Source organism: Octopus bimaculoides, chromosome 6 (genome assembly GCF_046866305.1).
Source record: "Octopus bimaculoides isolate indiv1 chromosome 6, ASM4686630v1, whole genome shotgun sequence".
Lineage (NCBI taxonomy): Eukaryota > Metazoa > Mollusca > Cephalopoda > Octopoda > Octopodidae > Octopus > Octopus bimaculoides.
This window is the reverse complement of record NC_142933.1, coordinates 58,426,444-58,447,291: the sequence shown is the minus strand read 5'-3', so window position 1 is coordinate 58,447,291 and position 20,848 is coordinate 58,426,444. Positions and strand designations below refer to the sequence as shown.

General features: G+C 36.3%; 1 protein-coding gene across 13 annotated transcripts in view; it reads right to left on the bottom strand.

Moving 5' to 3' along the window:
- Positions 1-20,848, bottom strand: part of LOC106873629 (jmjC domain-containing protein 8) — a 462,181-nt gene that overhangs the window by 61,767 nt on the left and 379,566 nt on the right. For all 13 annotated transcript variants that reach the window (XR_008264424.2, XM_052968758.2, XM_052968757.2 and 10 more), the window contains one exon: positions 15,350-15,462. Coding sequence is in view for 12 of the 13 variants with exons in the window: in XM_052968758.2 (XP_052824718.1) it covers positions 15,350-15,462 (113 nt within the window). In the remaining variant the exon portion in view is untranslated. The remainder of the gene's footprint in view (positions 1-15,349; positions 15,463-20,848) is intronic.

Genomic DNA, 20,848 nt, shown 5'->3' with positions numbered 1-20,848 from the left:
TACATGGCACCAGCACCAGTGCTTTTCACATGGTACCAGCACCAGTACTGTTTACATGGCATCATCACCAATGAGCTTTAATGCATACAATGCTAAGATGTTTTCTCAACTATTTTCCTCTTGAATTATTTTCAGTTTCTTAATAACTTGATGAAAGAGAAATCTCACTCATTTCATATTTGAATTTTTTTTTTTTTTTACTATATGCAGAACTGAAATCAGCACAGCAATTCCTTAGTTTTGCAGTCCCATAATTGCTTGATAGAGCTTTGTGTTGATTTCCATATATGCATGTTCTAATTGTAATTTTTATGTCTATATTCTGACATATATGAAGAATATGTCTACAGCAGATAATTACTTTCATCTTATCTGATCTGCAAATGAGAAATTTCATATGAGAATAGCATTTGAAAGTATTACTACTATTAAGTACTAAGAAAACAATTTCTTTAGAACAGTATTAACTTTGAAATTCATATTCTCTTCTTAACTGACAGAATCAACAAAGCATTTATTATATTTCAATTTCATGTATTCTCAGAAGATTAAATAAATAAAAAAAAAAGAAAAACTTTGATATTTTACTTTTTATTTAGGGAAAATATTGACAATATCATTAAATCCCCAAACTATATTTTATAATCTGTAAACATTGATATTTCAAAAAGAAAAATATTCATTTAATTTAATTCACATGGAAATACTTTCTATAAAGATAAACAGAAAATTAGTTTATTTCCATGGTCATACATAGCAAATCTCACATTCCTTTGCAATAACTATACATTATTCAACAATATTTTTTCTAAAGAATTTGAAAGAATCAACCAAGGGAACTGAAATCTGCTGAATGATTATTTCACATACTAATCTTATTGCTGAATTTGAAAGAATAAATAAATAGATAAATAGACTGCAAGATGTCTTCTCAAATCATCCAATCTACCTGACTATAAATTGGTTGAGCCATCACAGTTGTTCAATTTGTGACAAATAGCAGCCAAATCTCCTCCAAATGAAATCTTGCCACCTTAAAAAGGGTAGAACATATTGAACAATGTAGTCCTGAATACAGGAGATGATCAAAAGTCTATTCAATCAGGGCTCACCTGAAGTTAATAATAACAACAACTATAAATAGGTACTACAATGAGTTGCCATTGTAAGTAATAAATTGACAAAGGCTTCATCAACTTGCAGTTGCTAAGTTCAACTTTTCCTGAGAGCGTGGCCAAAATATGAGCTGAAAAATCAATCTATTCTTTTATTCTTTTTTTTTTTACTTGTTTCAGTCAATTGACTGCGGTCATGCTGGAGCATCACCTTGAAGGGTCTTAATTGAACAAATTGACCCCAGGACTTATTTTTTAAAGCCTAGTAATATTTTACCGGCTCTTTTGCTGAACCACTTAGTTACAGGGATGTAAACACACCAACACCAGTTATCAAGTGGTGATAGGGTGACAAACACAAATACAAAGATACATACATATATGATAGGCTTCTTTCAGTTTCTGTCTACCAAATCCACTCACAAGGCTTTGGTTAGTCCAAGGCTGTAGTAGAAGACACTTGTCGAAGATGCCATGCACAGGGATTGAACCCAGAACCATGTCGTTGGGAAGCAAGTTACTTACCACACAGCTTTGCTGGATGTGAAAGAAAAAGTAATATCTATGTCCTTTACAGACTCTATGAGACCAAAAATGTTGATGCCATTAATGCACCACTAGCAATAGCAAGGTTGTTGCAAGTATAACAGCTATAAAATCCCTTCTATATATTTTCATTTTCTGTGGGTTAAGAGAATAAGAGGTCTGTCTCCATATATTGGATGGAAACAGTTTAAGCTAGTTTCTGATTATATAGTAGCGGGGCAGTTTAGTCTAATGGCAGCCCTGTCTATGTTGATTAGTGAATGGTGAAGTTGGACAGGTCCACTAGTCAACATGTGCTGTAGTTATGATTGCATCATGGGCTAAATAATATTCAAAAGTCTTTCTTAGAAACCTAGAATTATTTAAGACAGTGGACAATAGATAAATAAAAGATATATGAATAATTAAATGTGACATCTTAGCTCCATAAAGGTTGCTGGCATTTTGACAGCATCCTTCTCTCCCAGATTCATCTTCATCAACATTCAACGTCCATATTCCATGCTGACATTGATTGGATCATTTGACACAATGCAATGTATCTATGGACTGCATCAAGCTCCAATGTCTAGTTTAGCATGGTGTTTATGGCTGGATGCCCTTCCTAATGCCAACCACTTTACAGCATGAACTAGATGCTTTTTTCATGTAACCTGCACTATTGAGGTTGCCATACAGTTTGCAGGACTACAAACCTTGGGGGAGGAGTGTGCAGAGGATCTGCTTCATGCAAATGGATGAGGGGATTACTATGAGAGGAGGGGGCATAGCAGGTTCCTGGAGAGGGATCTGCATGACTACTCACATCTAGTAGGAGAAAAAGTGAAGTGGGGGAAGGCGAGAAAGAGAAAATAATCAGTGAGAGCTACAAGACATAGATAAGGGTGATAATGTGCTCAAGTGGCCCCACAAGGTACAATTTGAGTAGGAGTGGGTGTGTGGTTGGTTTGCAAGATTGTATGGGAAGGTAAATGAGGAGTGGGGAGACAGACTTACAAAATGGATTGGGTTGAAACATGAGCTGGGGAAAATAGAGGGAAGTAGAAGAGTGGGGTCAGTGAGCAGCAGGCGTAGTTAAGATGATACAGTTATTGTGAGTGAGGAGGACAAGGAAGATATGATATGGCTGGGTAGTCTGTGGAGGTAGTAGAAATGGGAAGAGGCAGGTATTATGCATGAGGGGGGGAAAGGTCACTGTAAAGGTTGAACCTAAAACATAGTGTTTCTAGAACTTAGTTTTGCTCAGAAGGGTGCATCTTTTTGAAAACCTCATATCACTAGAGATACTAGTCTTCTGTCATTTCATCTGTCAGGTTGGGGGTCTGGTGATCAGCTTTCACTATTTCATCCCATGTCTTCCTTTTCCAGAAGTTCCAACTACATTTGGCAAACAGCACTTATTTATACAGCTGTCTTCATCACATTTCCATATCAGCACATTCTTCTTTCTTGAACCAAACATCTGATTCCTCATATCCAGTTTTTCACTTAGCACCTTTGTACTACTTCTTTCATGCACACTCACACTGACCATCCAGCGAAGTATGCTTGCTTCATTTTTTTCCCCTCTTCTCAAGTCCTGTACATTCAGTATTATAGTTCTATCACAAACATCATATAATCTGCCCTTCACTCTTAGGGAAAGGATCTTTGTTGTCAACAGTGGTAGTATCTCCCTGAACTTTCTCCAACCAGTTCTTACTCAAGCAACTATACTTTCAAAGCAACCACCTCCCTTGCTAATTACATCTCCTTGGTAACAAAAGCTATTAATTACTTCTAATGAACCATCTGAGCATTTAAGAGACTCAATCTTAGGTGTGCTTGTATGTATTACTCCAGTGCATCTACCATATATGAAATTTACATTCTCAAATAGTTGGCCAGTGATTCCACTGTGTTTAAATGAGAAGTGACCAGTGAAAATAAGCATGTATTCCATGTGTGATATTCATAATTTTACAACATTTTTGATATAATTAGATGTGAGTATTACCTGTTTTAAGAATAAGTATACCATACCCTTGCATGTTAGAAGAGGCAACTAAAGGAGTTGGCATCTATGAGAACATCTGCCCGTAAAACATTACCTCAAAAAGTTACATTCAACCCAAGCCTGCATGGAGAAGTGAAAATTTATAATAGGCCATCCAGCAAGTACTGTAGCCATTGATGTGTTATGTACAAAACAGAGAATTATATCAGGTAACCAAAATGGCAGCTAGGCGTCAGGTATACATAGCAAAAGAAGTAGCTAAAGCTAAGAGATTTACAAATGTCCTACAATGTGAGAATTGGAGGTGAGGTGTTCAGGATTGCAAAACAGTGTATCAGAGAAAATAGAGATATGGTAGGTGAGCAATGTGTGCGAATGGATAATGGTATGTTTGCACTTAGTAACTCAGAGAAGAAAGATGCATAGCAGTGTCACTATAAAAGGTTACTAAATGTGGAAAATGAATAGAAGGAGAGTTTACCAAATATCGAACCAATTGAGGGACCAGCCATAACAGTTGATAGCATAGCAGCATAATAGATAAGGCAATTAAGGACATGAAGACAGGGAAAGCCCCTGGGCCATCAGGAGATGGCCCTGAGACAATTAAAATTTTTGGTGGCATAGGATACATCTTAGTCACCCGTAGAATTAATCAGGTTATTTAGAAAGGCACCATCTCCAACGACTGGTGTAGTAGCATTATAGTTTGCTACAAGGGTAAAGGAGATGCCTTAGATAGAAACAACTACAGAGGTATTAAACTGATAGACCAATGCATGAAAATTACTGAGGGGATTATAGCTCAATTGATTAGAAATAGAATTAAACTAGATGAGATGCAGTTTGGTTTTGCACCTGGGAAGAGTACCACAGGTGCCATCTTCCTTGTGAGACAGCTGCAGGAAAAGTACTTGACCAAAAGTAAACCATTCTAATTAGCTTTGTCAACCAAAAGAAAGCTTTCGACAGAGTTGCCTGCTCTGTTATATGGTGATCTCTAAGGAAGGTAGGAGTAGAGGAGTGGCTTGATAGAGTTTTCCAAACCATGTACAGTGGTGTTGTCAGTAAGGTGAGAGTTGGCCATGAATACAATGATGAGTTTAGCATTCAGGTAGGGGTTCACCAGGGCTCAGTTCTCAGCCCACCCTTATTCATTATAGTCCACCAGGACATAACAGAGGAATTCAGAGCTGGATGCTTGTGGGAACTACTATATGCTGATGACCTTGCTCTTATTGCAGAATCTTTAGTGGATTTAGAGAAGATATTCTAGGTATGGAAACAAAACCTGGAATCAAAGGGCCTTAAAGTTAACCTAGCAAAGACGAAAGTGGTTGTTAGTAAGAAAGAAGATAAAACTTTCTTTCCATCAGGTAAATGGCCCTGCTCAATATGGAGGAAAGGAGTCGGAAGAAATTCCATTCGCTGCATCCAGTGTAAACTATGGACACATAAGAGGTGCAGTGAAATCACAGATAGATTAACAGATAAAGTAGTCTTTGTATGTGGCAGATGTGCAGGAACAATAAGCACTAAGAGCACATGGGAATTAGATTCTGTCAAATGCCCAGGAGGCTCTCTTGAGATTGTGGATTGTTTCTGTTACCTAGGTGACCAAATTAGCAATGGTGGAGGATGCTCTGAAAGTATTGTTTCTAGAATAAGAATTGGGTGGAGGAAGTTCAGAGAGCTATTACCTCTGTTGGCAACAACAGGATTCTTGTGTACAAATGGCTGTACTTCATAGTAGTGAGACATGGGCGCTGAATGCAGAAGACATGTGTAGACTGGAGAGAAACAAAGGTAGTATGCTCTGTTGGATGTGCAACATCAGTGCACATGTACAACAAAGTACAAATATATTGAGAGAAAAGTTGGGCATAAGAGGAATCAAATGTAGCATGCAAGAGAGAAGACTATGTTGGTTTGGGCATGTGATGCATATGAATGAAGACAGCTGCATAAAGAAGTGCCAATCACTGAAAGTGGATGATACCTGTGGAAGAGGGAGACCCAGGAAAGCATGGGATGAAGTGGTAAGGACCAATCTCAGGAAGTTGCACCTCATGGAGGAAATGACAATGGACCAAAATGTCTGGTGATATGAAGTTCTTGAGAAGACCTGCCCACATCAGTGAAACTGAGTTCTAGAAGCACTATGTGTCACACCCACACTTAACAAGAAAATTTCTCACACTCTCTACCACAACAAACCAAACAATGTCTCTACATCTCTTTCTCACATTTCTGCTTCATGTACTATGCTTACCTCTCACTCCCTAATCCTGTTCTCTTGGCCCTGTATCATTGCTCTCAGCTTGCCCCTGACCTGTGTATTCTATCCACATACTCTGTTTCACTCTATTATCTGCTAGCCCCTGAACTGGATGTTCCATCCACATGTAACAAGAAAACTTTTCCCTCACCCTACCCCAACAAACCAATCTACATCTCTTTCTCACATTTCCTCCTCTATGCACTATACCTAGTTCTCACTCCCCAATCCTATCCTCATAACCCTGTTCCCCTGTATCATTGCTATCTGGTAGCCCCTCCAACTCTATATATACCCAGGTCTTTTGCCACTTACTCACATTCTTTAATCTCACTCCCTTTGCAATATCTTGCACTTATATTATGGTATTGAACCTCAAGGGTATGCCCTGGCACTTGCTACCATCTATATCTCTCTTTTCCTTTACTTAACCATCTCATTTATATTCTGATCCCCATTCCTTGTGAATATGCCTGGCATTTTGCCACCATCTCTATCCTGCTGCCTCCCACTTTCTCTCTCCTTTTCCTGCACTTCCCTCAGGTTGGCAACCATGTATTTTCTTTGCAGTAGCACACCTGTCTTCATTCCTGATCTTTATCTCTCCAGCCAGGTAACCTTGTACTTCCTCCACAGCAAGACACTTGCATTTGCCTCACTATATCCTTTTCATCATCACCTCCTCCAATGCCTCCTCCCCTCTGTTAGGAAGGGCATCCAACTGTAAAAATCCTACCAAAACAGTCACAGAAGTCCAGTGCAGACTTCGGCCTGGCCGACTCTTGTGGAAGTGTCCCACCCATGCTAGCATGGAAGACGGATGTTAAACAATGATGATGATGGTGATGATGACTGATTAAAGTCATAAAACCAAAGCTGAGCAGTATCCCTTAAAAAGGCATTTGTGGATTAGTTTTTAAGACATTCAGATTTATAATTTAGACTTGAGCAATTATTTCCACTGAAAAAAAAAATAAATAAAGTAAGAAAATTTCAAACCTTAAGTATTTTTTAAAAATTGTATCAAGGACAACCATGTTCCGAGAAACAACTTGCAAATAGTATTATGAAATGATCAAAAACAGAAAGTTTGGCAGGGAAAATTTCTACATATAATATGACTACCATAATGTTTGAGAAACACTATAGTGTTGATGACAAAGTATGAAGAAAGAAATATTGTCTTGAAAAAAGAAGAAATGGAGAGATAAAATAAAAGGAGAGGAGAATTCAAGAGAGAAGAGAAAATGAAACAAAAAGAGGGAAAAAACAAAAAGAAAGAAAAGGAAAACGAAAAAGAAAAAAGCAGAAAGAAAAGATGGAAAGAAAAGTAAAAATAAAAGGAAACAAAAATGAGAAAGAGAAAAGGAAAAAGAAAATAGAATGGAAATTAGAGAAAGATTAAAGAAAAATTAGAGAAAAATATTAAAGATAGAAAGAAAAGAGAAAAAGTAAAGAGACAGAAAAATAAAGGACGGAATAACAATAAGAACAAAGGAATGAAATAAAAGAAACAAAAGAGGAATGAAAAGAAAAGAAAGAAAAGTCAAACAAAACAAGAAGATTAAAAGAATTGAAAGAATGAAATAAACAAAGAAAATATAAAACAAAAAGAAATGGGATAGAAAGAGAGAGACAGGAAAAAGCAAGAAAGAAAAAGGAAAAAGGTGAGAAAGAAAGAAGTAAAAACAACCAAAAGAATGAAAGAGAAAAAGATGAAGGAAAGAAACACAAGAAAAAAAAAAGGGAAATAGAAAATAAATGTAAAAAATAATACAGTGAAATCCAAGATTCTGAATTCAGAACTTTTTCTGGTTGTATTTTATGAATTAATAACCATATGTAAAGAATGATCTTGCTTTAATTCCAAGACAAAACAGGAGTAAAGATGTTAAATATGATATTTATATTACTTTTACTCCAAATGTTTTTATTATTTACAATCATTCTCATAGAACTTATCATGTACCAAAACAGACAGACTTAAATCAATTTACTTTTGTAAAATGTAATCACTGCTACAGTGAAACAATAGATGCAAATTTACTGAGACACAAACGTAAAAGACACACATGTATATGTGTGTGTGTGTTTAAATAGAATTTCAACAATGCACTCAGTTATCTTCCTTTCCAAGTGAAATTTGAAAAAGATGATGAGGAATTGGCCGAAGAGAACAGAGTCTATCTTCAGTCCTTTCAACCTGGTTCACCAGACAACCCCTTTCACTACTGCTATCAGACAGGAAAATTGCCAGCCCTTCCAGACTGATGGAAGATGGTGGATCGATCTTCACTATGGACTTGACTGATAGCCAGATCTGTCCTACACATAATAACAGTTGTTCAACATAACTCCACAAGTCAGTAATGCAAGGACACTGGATGAGTGCATGCAGAATGGTTTTGTCACTTTGCATGCATCTCGGTAGATCCCTCTGACAGCACTCCTGTGCTTGTAGAGTTTATCTCGAACCGGCAGTGCCCCCTGATAGCACTGCCAAGCTAGAGATTTCTGGAAGTTATCCATCATCCCCAGCTCAAAAGTCCTCCTGAACAGACTGGTCAGTTTGACTTCATCAACACCTAGGGTCTCTCCAAGTGTGTCATCACTCTTTCTCTCCACTAACCCTCTATAGAACACACGAGTGGATGTTCCACTGATCACATTGCCTGACTTGTAGAGGGCAGTGAGTGCCTGGCAACATTCCAGATGCCAGTCACCCTGCCTCAGTCTCTTCTTGACCCAGGACTGCAGCTCAGTCAAGGAGATGAGCTATGGAAAGGCCTGTTTGACAAACATCACTGTTCATCATTTAAGCAGAATATCTGGAGATGCTGCAGCCTCAGTGCATGTCTGTGCACCATTAGTCACAGCATGCCCATTAGTCACAGCATTTGTCACAGCATAGAGGGTGTTGGCAGCAGATGGACTGCCTCACCAATAGAACCTGTCCCCTCCACAAGAATTTCAAGAGGAGGCACTCCAACTGCAATCGGGGGAAAGGCACAATGGTCAAGCAGTAGTAGATGACAGATGTGGTGTACGCATTTTCCACCTCTGCCCGAACTTTTAGTGATAGCTTCCTCAGCCCATTTCTGGGTGAGACTGGCTACCCTGTTCATCACCTCATCCCAATTCTTATCCACCTGGAGATCTTGTCCAAACCAAACCCCAAGAAACTTTACTGGTCTGTCCATCCAGTGCCCAACAACACTGTTGGACAGCATGGACTTGCCTCTCCAGGTGCCAAGCTCCAAACCCACCAACTTTTCCGGGTTAAGTTTTGCTCCCATTAACTTTTTATATTCCTCCAATGATGTGCTGACCACCTTGATTTCTGAGGTGTCCGACACCATTATGGTGATGTCATCTGCATATGCCGACAAGCACTTCAGCAACCTGGTTTGAGCAGGATACCCTGCAGCAGCTCCAGCTTCCACAGTCAAGGCACCCTTGACGGACTGATCGGGAGATCTGAAATGGTTCCGAGAGGTGGTCATTAACTTTGACCACCGAGCAGATGCCACTGAGCATTGCAGTGATCCAACCTTTGAAGCCACTTTGAGGACAGCCTCTAGATATTGATGGTCAACCCTAGCAAATGCTTTCGATTGATCTAAATTGATCAGCGCCCCAGCAAAGCCAGGTTTACACTCTACCTTTTCTATGATGTATCACATGAGGTGGAGGTTGCCGTGTATGGATCTAGTTGGGATTGCACAGGTTTGTGCCTCCCCAACTAAATCCTCGATGACAAACACCAACCTCTTTGCTAATACCATGACCAAAATCTTAAACTCTATGTTAAGCAGAGTTATGGACCTGAAGTTATCTAATGTTTTCCCCTTTCCTCTTGTTTTCATCTTTCCTTATCAGCTTCACCACACCCCGGCTCACAGAACTAGGAATATTCCTGTTCTGCTGCCATTTGCAGAAGAGCACTTTGAGGAGATTGGAAAGCAAGTCTGGCATATTTACATAAAATTCACAGGGCAGACCATCTAAACCAGGTGACTTGCACCTCATGCAACTGACAAGGGCATCCTGAATTTCGGCTGAAGTTATTTGCCTTTCACAGCACTCAGCACTGGCTGTCAAGAGACATGGCAAGCCTTCAAGGTAAGGACTGAAGTCCACCAACATCTCCACCCCACCACTCTCTCTGAACAACCAAGCAAAGTGCTGGCAAATGACCTCATATATCTGCCTGGAATCGCTGAGCATGTATCCATCTCAGTCCGTCAAAGACCAAATTGTGGTTTTGTTACCATGCTGCACCTCCACCAGCGGCATTTTGTCCATCCTTACATTCCGAGTTCAAATTCTGCCAAGGGTGACTTTGTCTTTCGTCCTTTTAAGGTTGATGAATTTAGTACTACTTGAGCATTGGGGTTGTTGTAATCAGCTTAACTCCTTCCTTGAAATTGCTAGCCTTGTGTCAAACTTTGAAACCCTTGCTATTGCTGTTAATGTTATTACTTTAATAATTCATTTAGATTATTATTATTAGTGTTATTATCCCTGTATGATAGATAAATTAAATTTCCAGATGAACATAATAAATTCAGCCTCAATTTAATGATTCTAAATGTATCAGATTTATGGATAATAAAAATTGATTGCATAAGAGACAAATTTTATGGTATAACCCTTCTTATACAAATATATTTCTCTTCATAGTCTGACTTGATCTTGCAGATAAAAGGCTTGATATTGCCTTATGAAATAGTTCAGCTATGCAATGATGTAAAATTCCATAATACTATGTAATTATTGAATAGATGACTATGCTATAGAAATATGTGTGGCAATGTTCTGAGCTAACTGTATTTTTTCTTTCCAGATAAACCTACATTGGATACAGAATTGAGGATTTGGAAAAGTGGTACTAAAGACATTTTGTGAAAATGAATAAAATTTGGCACCATGGTGTTATCAAATATCTGCAGAAAAAGGGATTAGCCCCCATGGATATTCATGCTGACATGGTTTCTACATTAGGGCATGATGCTCTAGCTTTATCAACTGTGCAAAAGTGGGCAGTTGAATTCAAGAGGGGTAGGGAGAGTCTTGAAGATGACCCAAGGTCCAGATGTCCTGCCACAGCCACCACACAAAAAAACATCAACTGTGTTCATTGCATGGTGATGGATGACAGATGTTTAAATGTTAATCAGACAAAGGGGGTCCTGCATCACCAGGATAATGCTCCTGCACACAAGTGTGTGGTTGCAATGGCTACTGTGCACAATTGCGGCTTTGAACTGGTTGATCACCCTCCATATTCTCCTGATTTGGCACCATCTGACTATTTTTGTGTTCCTCAACATGAAAAAACACTTGGCTGGGAAGCCGTATTTGCTGTTGATGACATTTTTGAGGGTCAGGATGAGAGCTTCTATACCTTGGGAATCCAAGTACTGCAACACTGATGGAAGAAGTGTATGGAAAACAAGGGAGACTATGTTGAAAAATAAAACACATTTGGTCAAGTTCAACCATTGTGTTGTGGTCAGCCTATGAACTTTTCAGCCCACCCTCATATATATATATCTTTTATCTTTTACTTGTTTCACTCATTAGATTGCAGCATTGCTGGGGCACCACCTTGAAGAATTTTTAGTCTAATGTATCAACCACAGTACTTTTTTTTAAAAGCTGGTACTTATTCTATCAGTCTGTTTTGCTGAACTGTTAAGTTACAGGCACATAAGCACACCAGCACTGGTTGTCAAGCAGTGGTGGGAGACCAACATATACACAAAGAAACACACTCATATATACAGTATATCGTAGAAGTTTGTACACCCCTAAAAAATTTCAGTAAAATTGCCATTATTCTGATAATATCAAAGGAAATCAAACAAAATTTATACTAAATAAAATATATTATACATGCAAACATTATACAAATTTGGAACACAAAACAATAAACATCTTCAAAGATAAGAATGAAATATTAATTTTCAAACGATACAAAAATATGTACACCCTAAAGGATTATTTGCTATATTCAATATTTGGTGTGACCGCCCTCGCTTTCAATGACTACATTAAGTCTTCTGGGTATAGAGTCAAGTAAATTTCCTCATATAACCGATGAAATCACCCTCCATTCATCGTGAATGATGTCTTTCAACTGTGTTATATTGCGGGGGGTTTTCTTCAACAGTGTTTCTTTTCAAAACACCCCACAAATGCTCTATTGGGTTTAAATCAAGTGACATGATAGGCCAAGGCAATACCTTTTCCTTTTTATCTGATAAAAACTTAGTCATCATCTTTGAAGTGTGTTTAAGGTCATTATCATGTTGGAACATGAAATGTATTCCTAGTTCCTTGATGCTTTTTAACATTGTTTTCTGCAATATGTCACAATAAAGCCTCAAATCTATTGTTCTCTCAAAAAATGTGAGTCCTCCCACACCAGCCACACTCATTCATCCCCAAAGCATAACACTTCCACTGCCATATTTCACGGTTGGCATGGTGCATTTGTCACTATTATCTTCACCTGGTTGCCACCATACTCATTTAATACCATCTGACCCAAACAATTGATTTTAGTCTCGCCAGAAAAATACATTTTATTCCAAAACTCCTTCCCTTTACATAAGTTTTGGCAAAAGAAAGATGACTTGATTTATACTTGGTAGTATGGAGAGGCTCCCAACAAGGAATGCATCCATGAAGACCACACTGGTTCAAACTTTGGTGAACTGTTTGGGTGGATACACTCTTTCTACTAATAGAAGACACTTCTTGGGCCAAAGATGAATTGGTACAACACCTATCATCCATCATGCAATGCTGGATGTGGTGAATATCATACACAGTCAAAATAGAAGGACGACCTGGATGATGTTTATTGCTTAGCCATACAATAGCTTTAAACTTCTGAATTACTTTGGCAACTGTGTTTACTCTAATATGTTTGCTAATTAACTTGTATCCTAAACCATTCTTGTGCAAATTAGAAATGATTTTCTTCAAATCTTCAGACAATTCTTTTCTTTCTGGTGCCATTTTAATCACAATGAACAAGATTTTCACCACAGTTCACTAATCAGAATTCCTGCAGATGCAATAACAATGACAAGTGCTAAAATGCCAGGAGAACTAATTTATTAGAATTGAAATTATCAGCAATATCTGAATTTAGTAAAAAAAATGTGGATAAAATATTGAATATAGCAAATTTCCTTTAGGGAGTACATATTTTTGTAACATTTGAAAATTAATATTTCATTCTTATCTTTGAAAATGTTTATTGTTTTGTGTTCCAAATTTGTATAATGTTTGCATGTATAATATATTTCATTCAGTATAAATTTTGTTTGATTCCCTTTGATATTATCAGAGTAATGGCAATTTTACTGGAATTTTTTAGGGGTGTACATACTTCTGTGAGATACTGTATATATATATATATATATATATATATATATATATATATATATATATATATAAAACAGGCTTCTTTCAGTTTCTGTTTGCCAAATCCACTCATAAAGCTTTGGTTGGCCTGAGGCTATAGAACAGACATTTGCCCAAGGTGCCACACAGTGGAACTGAACTCTGAACAATGTGGCTTGGAAGCAAGCTTCTTACTACACACCTAGTTATATAATTAATAATTTTAATTTGGGGGATACTCCTTGTAGTCTGCTGTTTAAAGCTTGTACATTGTATTTGGCTACCTGATGTTATCAAGAGTATGGATTTAAATGTGAGTGGATTAACTTAAGAAATTCCTTTGTGTCAATAGAGTTTATAAAATATGAGAGAAAGAAAATGGTATTCATGAAACTCTTTATTATTCCCTATAATCGTTTCAATCCACCGTGCACCAGTGCCTCACATGTGAGATGCTGTACAAACAGTTGTGGTGCATCATACATGCAGATGTGTCTCATCAGGTGAGTTGTCAACAGGTACCTTGCATTTTAATCTCTGTTTCACGTATTTCAGTTATAATATATTTTGGTAGTAGTTGTTCACTACTCTGCATCTATGATGCACCACAGCTGTATGTATGTATTTACTGAGTTAAAACACACTGGTAAATATATAGAAAATATAAATCCTCTCCCTGAGAGAAGCATGATAATCTCTTTCATGTGACCAGTGTGGTCATGTCTGCTTCTCAAAAGCAGACTTATTTAGCCACAACTGTAGTTATAGAAATACACTATTTATCTGGCATGATCTCTCATGCACTTTATGTAACAGTATATAGGTCAGCCAATGGACACATTTGACATTATAGATCTGAAGATCAAGACAGTCAGGTTGTTACTGGAACACTAACTTGTAATCCATGTAGAATGACTTGCAAGTTCCTTGCAGGCCTTAAGGAAACCAAATGTAAAGAGTTTCTTACAATGAAATGAGTTTAACCCTTTAGCATTAATATTATTCTGTCAAATGTAATGCTTATTTATTCACATTGTTTTGAATTAATCATGTATTATCTTGTAGCTTCAAGAGTTTGATGATGTGGTAGTTTATTTTTAGAATGACATTGTAGAGTAGCTGTGCAGGGTCAGATTTGACTAGTTTGAACATAAAGTATGTACTAAATTTTGACTGGATATGACCAGTTTAAATGATAAAGGGTTAAGAAGTGGTTTAAATCACAAGTCAATATCCATCATGCATGCATGCATAAGATTAATATTGCCCTTCATTTATGCAAGGGAATATTTGATTAAATATAAGAGGTTTAGCCAAATCTATATCAAGTCCCTTGTGGATTCTAACAACCCTTTGAAACTGTGGGTAAAAAGATACATTTGTTTTTCTAAGAACCTAATAAAAAAGAATAAGCTGAGATTTCAGTTTTTTTTATTAATCATCTTCGGAGAGATGTCATTTATATTTCATGGCAGTGTTGCTGTAGTAGTTTGGTCCCAGGTCAGTCATGATTAAGCAGAGCTATGATCAAAAGCATTCGAGTTGTGACAATCCTGCTTTTTAATAATATCCAAAATTACAGTGTTCACTGTATCTTCCATTATTTAAGGTAACAGGCTTGAGAAGGATTTAGTTCTTGTTTCTAGCAGCTAGAATGACATATAAAGGTTCCCTCATTGGCTCTCATAGGTTGAATGAACATAAGGGGAAAAGGCAATCACCGTTTAATGATTATGCTGTTGTCAGTGTGGCTGGTTTTGGGTATAAGTGAAAAATGTTTTGATTGGATGTTAGGGAGAAAGCATTTAAAATCTTAGTTCAAAGTATGTGAGCATATGATGCTAGGCTGGAAGAATGTTATGTTGTATGTAGTATGTGGTCATGCACATTTTCAGATTTATGTGTTATATATATATATATAAACACATTTATACTTAGCACTTTTACTACACCTCCCCTCATGAAGATGCTTGTTTAAAAATGTAAAAGACTTACCAAATAAAGGATTTCTCCAGCTTCTTGAATGCACTCTATAGGTTTATTGCTTTCATCCAAAGTTGGGTAAATTGTATCAAACCATTCCAGAATTGTAAAGCCAAATGGAATTCCTTTAGAATTACAAGACAAACAAAAGTTTTAATTTATTAGTATTTTCAAGTAAAAGGCTTTAATCTTTAGTCTGTAGACACACCAAACTAATAAATTAAATTTAGAAAAAGTGATTCCCACATGTTCACTTTAAATTTCTCCTATGCAACTTTTATCTTCACTGTTATTAGTATTTTATTTGTTTGGGCAAATGTCTTGGACATGTGTGACTAAATATACATATATACATACATGTATACATGAATACATACAAGAATATATATATGTATTAATAGATACACACAAATACATTCATTAAAAAAATTGAAGAAACAGATAGAGGTGACACAGATAGCCAAGAACCCTACAGTCATGTTGGGTACAACCTCTCTAGTACCAGTGACAAACTGAAATATGCCCAGTTCATGATTTAAAGTTATTGGTGATAAGAAATAACTATGTCAAAAACAAACAAGCAACAGAAGTGATGTAAAGGAGAGAGGAGATTCTAGTCTTGTCAGAGATAACTTCTCTAGTGTCAGTGACAAGGTAAAATACAGCCTGTCTGTGTTGTAGGGAATTAGTAATAATGGTACACCCCTCCCACATGATGAGTGGAATGATCCAGTCACTATAAGTAAGGTGATGTTGGCCAGTATCAATAGAGTACAAGGAGTATGAGAGTACGTGTGGACTGTGTTGATGGTCATGTCCGTGCTAATATAGTGATTATGCTGTGATAATGATCCAACTCTTTGAGGATAATAACACTGTATGACTGGGGGGATGTAAATAGAAACATTCTATTGACGACTTCGGAATATAACAATATCTGTCAGAGTGACAACCATCATACAAGGATAGATGGCAAATTACTGCTTTATAACAGTGGCAATGAGGATAAACCAATTCAAGTGGAGTTAATAGAAACTTGAAGAGGATTTAAACAACACATGAGAAATTGATAAACTCAATGAGGATTAACCAATTCATGTAGAGTTAATAGAAACTCGTAATGGAGTTAACAAACTCACAAAGTTTTTGTTATGTAAACTTTACAAAAAATCATAAAACTATGGAAGATTTATTGGCCAGTTTGCTTGAGTTGCAAAAACAGCAACAACAACAATTGAAAGAACAACAACAGCAGATACAACTGCAAGATCAACAACAGAAGCAACAACAACAATAATTAATATTATAGTAACAAATGTTGCAATTACTGAAGTCATCAAGAAAGCCAGAAAAAGTGTTCTCGCCAGACTATATTGTGAATTCAATAACTGAATTCAAATATGAATCTGACAAAGGAGTTACCTTCAAAGCATACTGCAGAAGATTGCAAATCTTCAAGAAAGAATGTAAAGATTGGGACAATGAGATGAAAATTTGCTTAATCTTGAGAAAACTGGCACCAACAGGATATGAACGATACAGTAATTTTGTACTCCCAAGAAAACCATCTGGTGTAAAGTTTAATGGCACAATAGATAGACTAACTACCATAGATAGACTAACTACCATAAAGGATGCAGAAGCCAGAACTAGAATTCTCGCAAAGTTGGAGCAAAGCCAGGATGTAACCCAGAAAAAAGTGTCTGAAGAATGTGAAAGGATACTTAAATTAAGACACAACACAGAGGAAATTGAACGTAAAGATTGTTTCCAAGTAAAGCCAGCGTGGAATAGGGCAAATAGAGATAAAGTGTTTTGTAAAAGACATGACAAACATCAGGATTTAAATCCATGTTTTGCATGTGATGGTATGCACCTATGAAAAAACTGTCCATTTAAAAAAAACAGTGTTTTTGTTGTAGAAATATAGGGTATATAAAGTCATACTGTAGAACAAAGATGATAAAACATCAGAAAAAAGGTTAAAGAATAAATAGTTTGTCATTGAAAAACAAAAAATTCATATATCATCATCGTTTATGTGAAAATTAAAAATACAAGTGTAAAATTGAAGTTCGACATGGGTAGTGACATGACTATTATAAACAAATAAACATGGAAATATGTTGGTAATCAGAAATTAAATCTAAAAAGGTAGCACAAAGTGTTGCTGGTAAAAGAATATATTTTATCGGCGAATGTGTATTTAACCTAACATTTCAAGGTCAAATGAAAAAGGCTAAGATATATGCATTTAGACATTCACTTAATTAATTTTACACAGAATGGATAGAACTGTAGTAGTCTGTGGTCCGTAGCTAATAGCTGAATGATCTATCTTGCAAGAAGTTTTATAGAGTAATCTCCCTTTAATAAGTTTCTCAAAACACCAACGTCATGAGAAGTAATTTTTAATTATTTAAGAAGCTTCATGTTTCTCTTGGAAGTTTCTAGAATGTCTAGTGTTCCATTAATAAAAACAGCTTGCTTGCCCTGCTCTTTGCTTCTTAGTCAACTAGACTCTGAGCCATTCACGTTGTTGCTATGCCTGTCTATTTCTCTATGCCACATGACTGAAAACCACCACTTAGCTGTTATTTCTACATTTCTGAACTTCGCTGCATAGATTACTTAATTCAACTAGATTCTACATTTTGATTATATTTCGTCAACAACCAATGAATAAAATATATTTTTATGTAGTAAATATATAGTTCTTAAATTTATTCTTCTTCTTTGTAAGAATTCTTCTAATAATATACATGCAGCCATTTCAATACTTGATGCTGAACATAGATTCTACACTACAGAACTATTCAATTTATGGAATAAGTCCATAAGTGCTTTGTGTAGAAATATAGTTGCCTCAGTTAAAGGTTCAAATGCGACTGAGGAACTGAAACACAAAATCACAGTAAAAGAAAGTGGAAGACATATTAAAATCAAAACGAAATGTACCATTCACAAAAATATTACCCAAGATAAAAAGTAAATAAAGTGTTTGGTAGTATATATATACCCAGAAGGAGATATATTTAAGAATTTAACATGTTTGCTATTTTAAGGGACAGTGTGGGAGGCTGGTTGGGGTGGGAAGAAGGAAGAGCAATGTAGAATTAAAAGGATTCTTATGTTTCTGGGCTAGTCTGTCATGGTTCAGTGGTTTTTAAGACTGGTCTCCGAGGTCAGGATGTCTCTGTGCATGCCTGTGTGTGTATGTGTGTATATACATGTGTTTGTGTCTCAATCTTAGTATCATGAGTGCAACACACTAAAAATGTGCATCCACACACTCGCACAAACACATACACGAACACACATGTACATGGGTATAAATATACACAAGTATACACCCTTATATATATACATATATAATTAGAAATACATATATACACACAAATACATACATGTATACACACAGAGTTATATATATTTGACCGTTGACTGAACACTATTCAATTTTTTTTCTCCGTGTTTTTCTCCTTGTCTCCGTATTCTTTCTGTTGAAGAGCGTAGCTCGAAACGTCAAAGACTTTCCGTATTCCCGAGCGTCATACTAATATATACTTTTGTTATTTACACCACCTGTCCTCGTCTGTTGTTATTTTTTGTATATTCTCCCATATATATATATATATATATATATATATATATATATACTAGCAGAAATACCCGGCGTTGCCCGGGTTAAAGACAATAATGAAATCTAAAAATGCCGTCTAGACTACGTATCATCTTTATATATAGAGATGTATATACACACACGCACCCAAACACACGTATATATATGTATATCAATATAAATATATGAAAGTCAATGAAGTTTCGTAAAAGAAGGTGATCATGTACATACTTTCTTGCTGTTGTGATTATAACACCTCGTTGTAAACAATGTTCCTTGTTTTCCCTTGTGGAGCATATACAAATAGGTTTTTTTTACTGCCCACTCTTGAGCAGCCAACATACAGTTGTCCATGTGAGAAGCAGGGCTCTTCCAAGAGAAGACCAGCTGCAGACAGTGTTTGACCCTGAGATTTGTTTATGGACATGGCAAAAGTCACACGAAGGGGGAATTGTAGTCTTCTGAATGTAAAAGGAATGTCTGCTCCTGATGGAGTAAGAGGAATTCTTGGAATAAAGACGTCATCCCCTTTTGCACATCCAGAAAGAATGGTAGCCTTGATAACGTGTGACATCATCTTCTTTATCACGAGTCGTGTTCCATTGCAAAGTCTTGGTGGTTCCAGATTGCGGAGGAGCATAACAGGCGTTCCAACTTTAAGTGATAATATGTGGGGAGGTAGTCCTGGAGGCTCCAACGAATTGAGAAATTCAGGAGGATAGTTCACCACTTCATTTGTATCTGGAATTGTATCAACAGACTTGTAAGTTTGAAGATTACCGGGAAGAGAATGCATCAGGTGTTGATTAATTTTTGTAACAGCTACGTTTTTTGGAGCTAATATTGCTCTTTCACATAGCCAATTGTGATTTGGGTAGTTTTGTTTAAAGTTGGGAAAGACTTTGTGTTTGACGTCATCTACAGAATTAACAACAGAACAAAATGGCCAGAGGTCTGCAACGAAATAATTTTACTCAACACTTTGCAAGTGAATCAGTGGAGGCAAAGATGCGTCTCATTTACTTGACAATTTATGCACCACATTGCAGAAATCACAATGTAAGTATATCTGAAAGGGTAGTCTTACACTGTTGTACCGTTGAATTACAAATAATGCTCATCTGTTATGTTCGGGTTAAAATTTCATCAACATCAAAAATATATGAATTTTCATGGGAGTTATGGCCGTTATGCAAAGAATATAATTTCCAAATTTCATAAAGATCCATTCAGTACTTTTGACGTAGTTTTGGATAAGAAAACAAATGACTAATGTGTGTGTTTGTGTGCATGTGTATGTGTGTGTGATGGGTGTATATATGTATAGATATGCATGTATATATGTATATATGTGTACATATTACATGTACATCTATATATATATATACATCTACACATATGTATACATATACATGTATGCATATAGATCTATATATATATATATATATATATATATATATATATATATATATATATATATATATATATACATATACGTGTACATATACATCTATATGTATACATATACATCTCTCTCTCTCTCTCTCTTTCTCTCTCTCTGAAAGTATCTGTCATTACAGTATCGAAATGGTGTACATATACATGTATATGTATACATATACATCTCTCTTTCTGTCTCTCTCTTTCTGTCTTTCTCTTTCTCTCTTTCTCTCTCTGTGAAAGTATCTGTCATTACAGTATCGAAATGTGATTGTTTCAGTTAGTGGAATAGTTTCATTTTTAAAGTGAAAGTATTTGACACGATTGTTTTTGTTTCACTTTTGACACGTAATACTTAAATAGTGGAAGAGATATTATGTTGCCGTGTGCTCGAACTCTGCAAGAAGTTAAACAAATTTTTTGACTAAAACACAACTGGAACCCTAAGT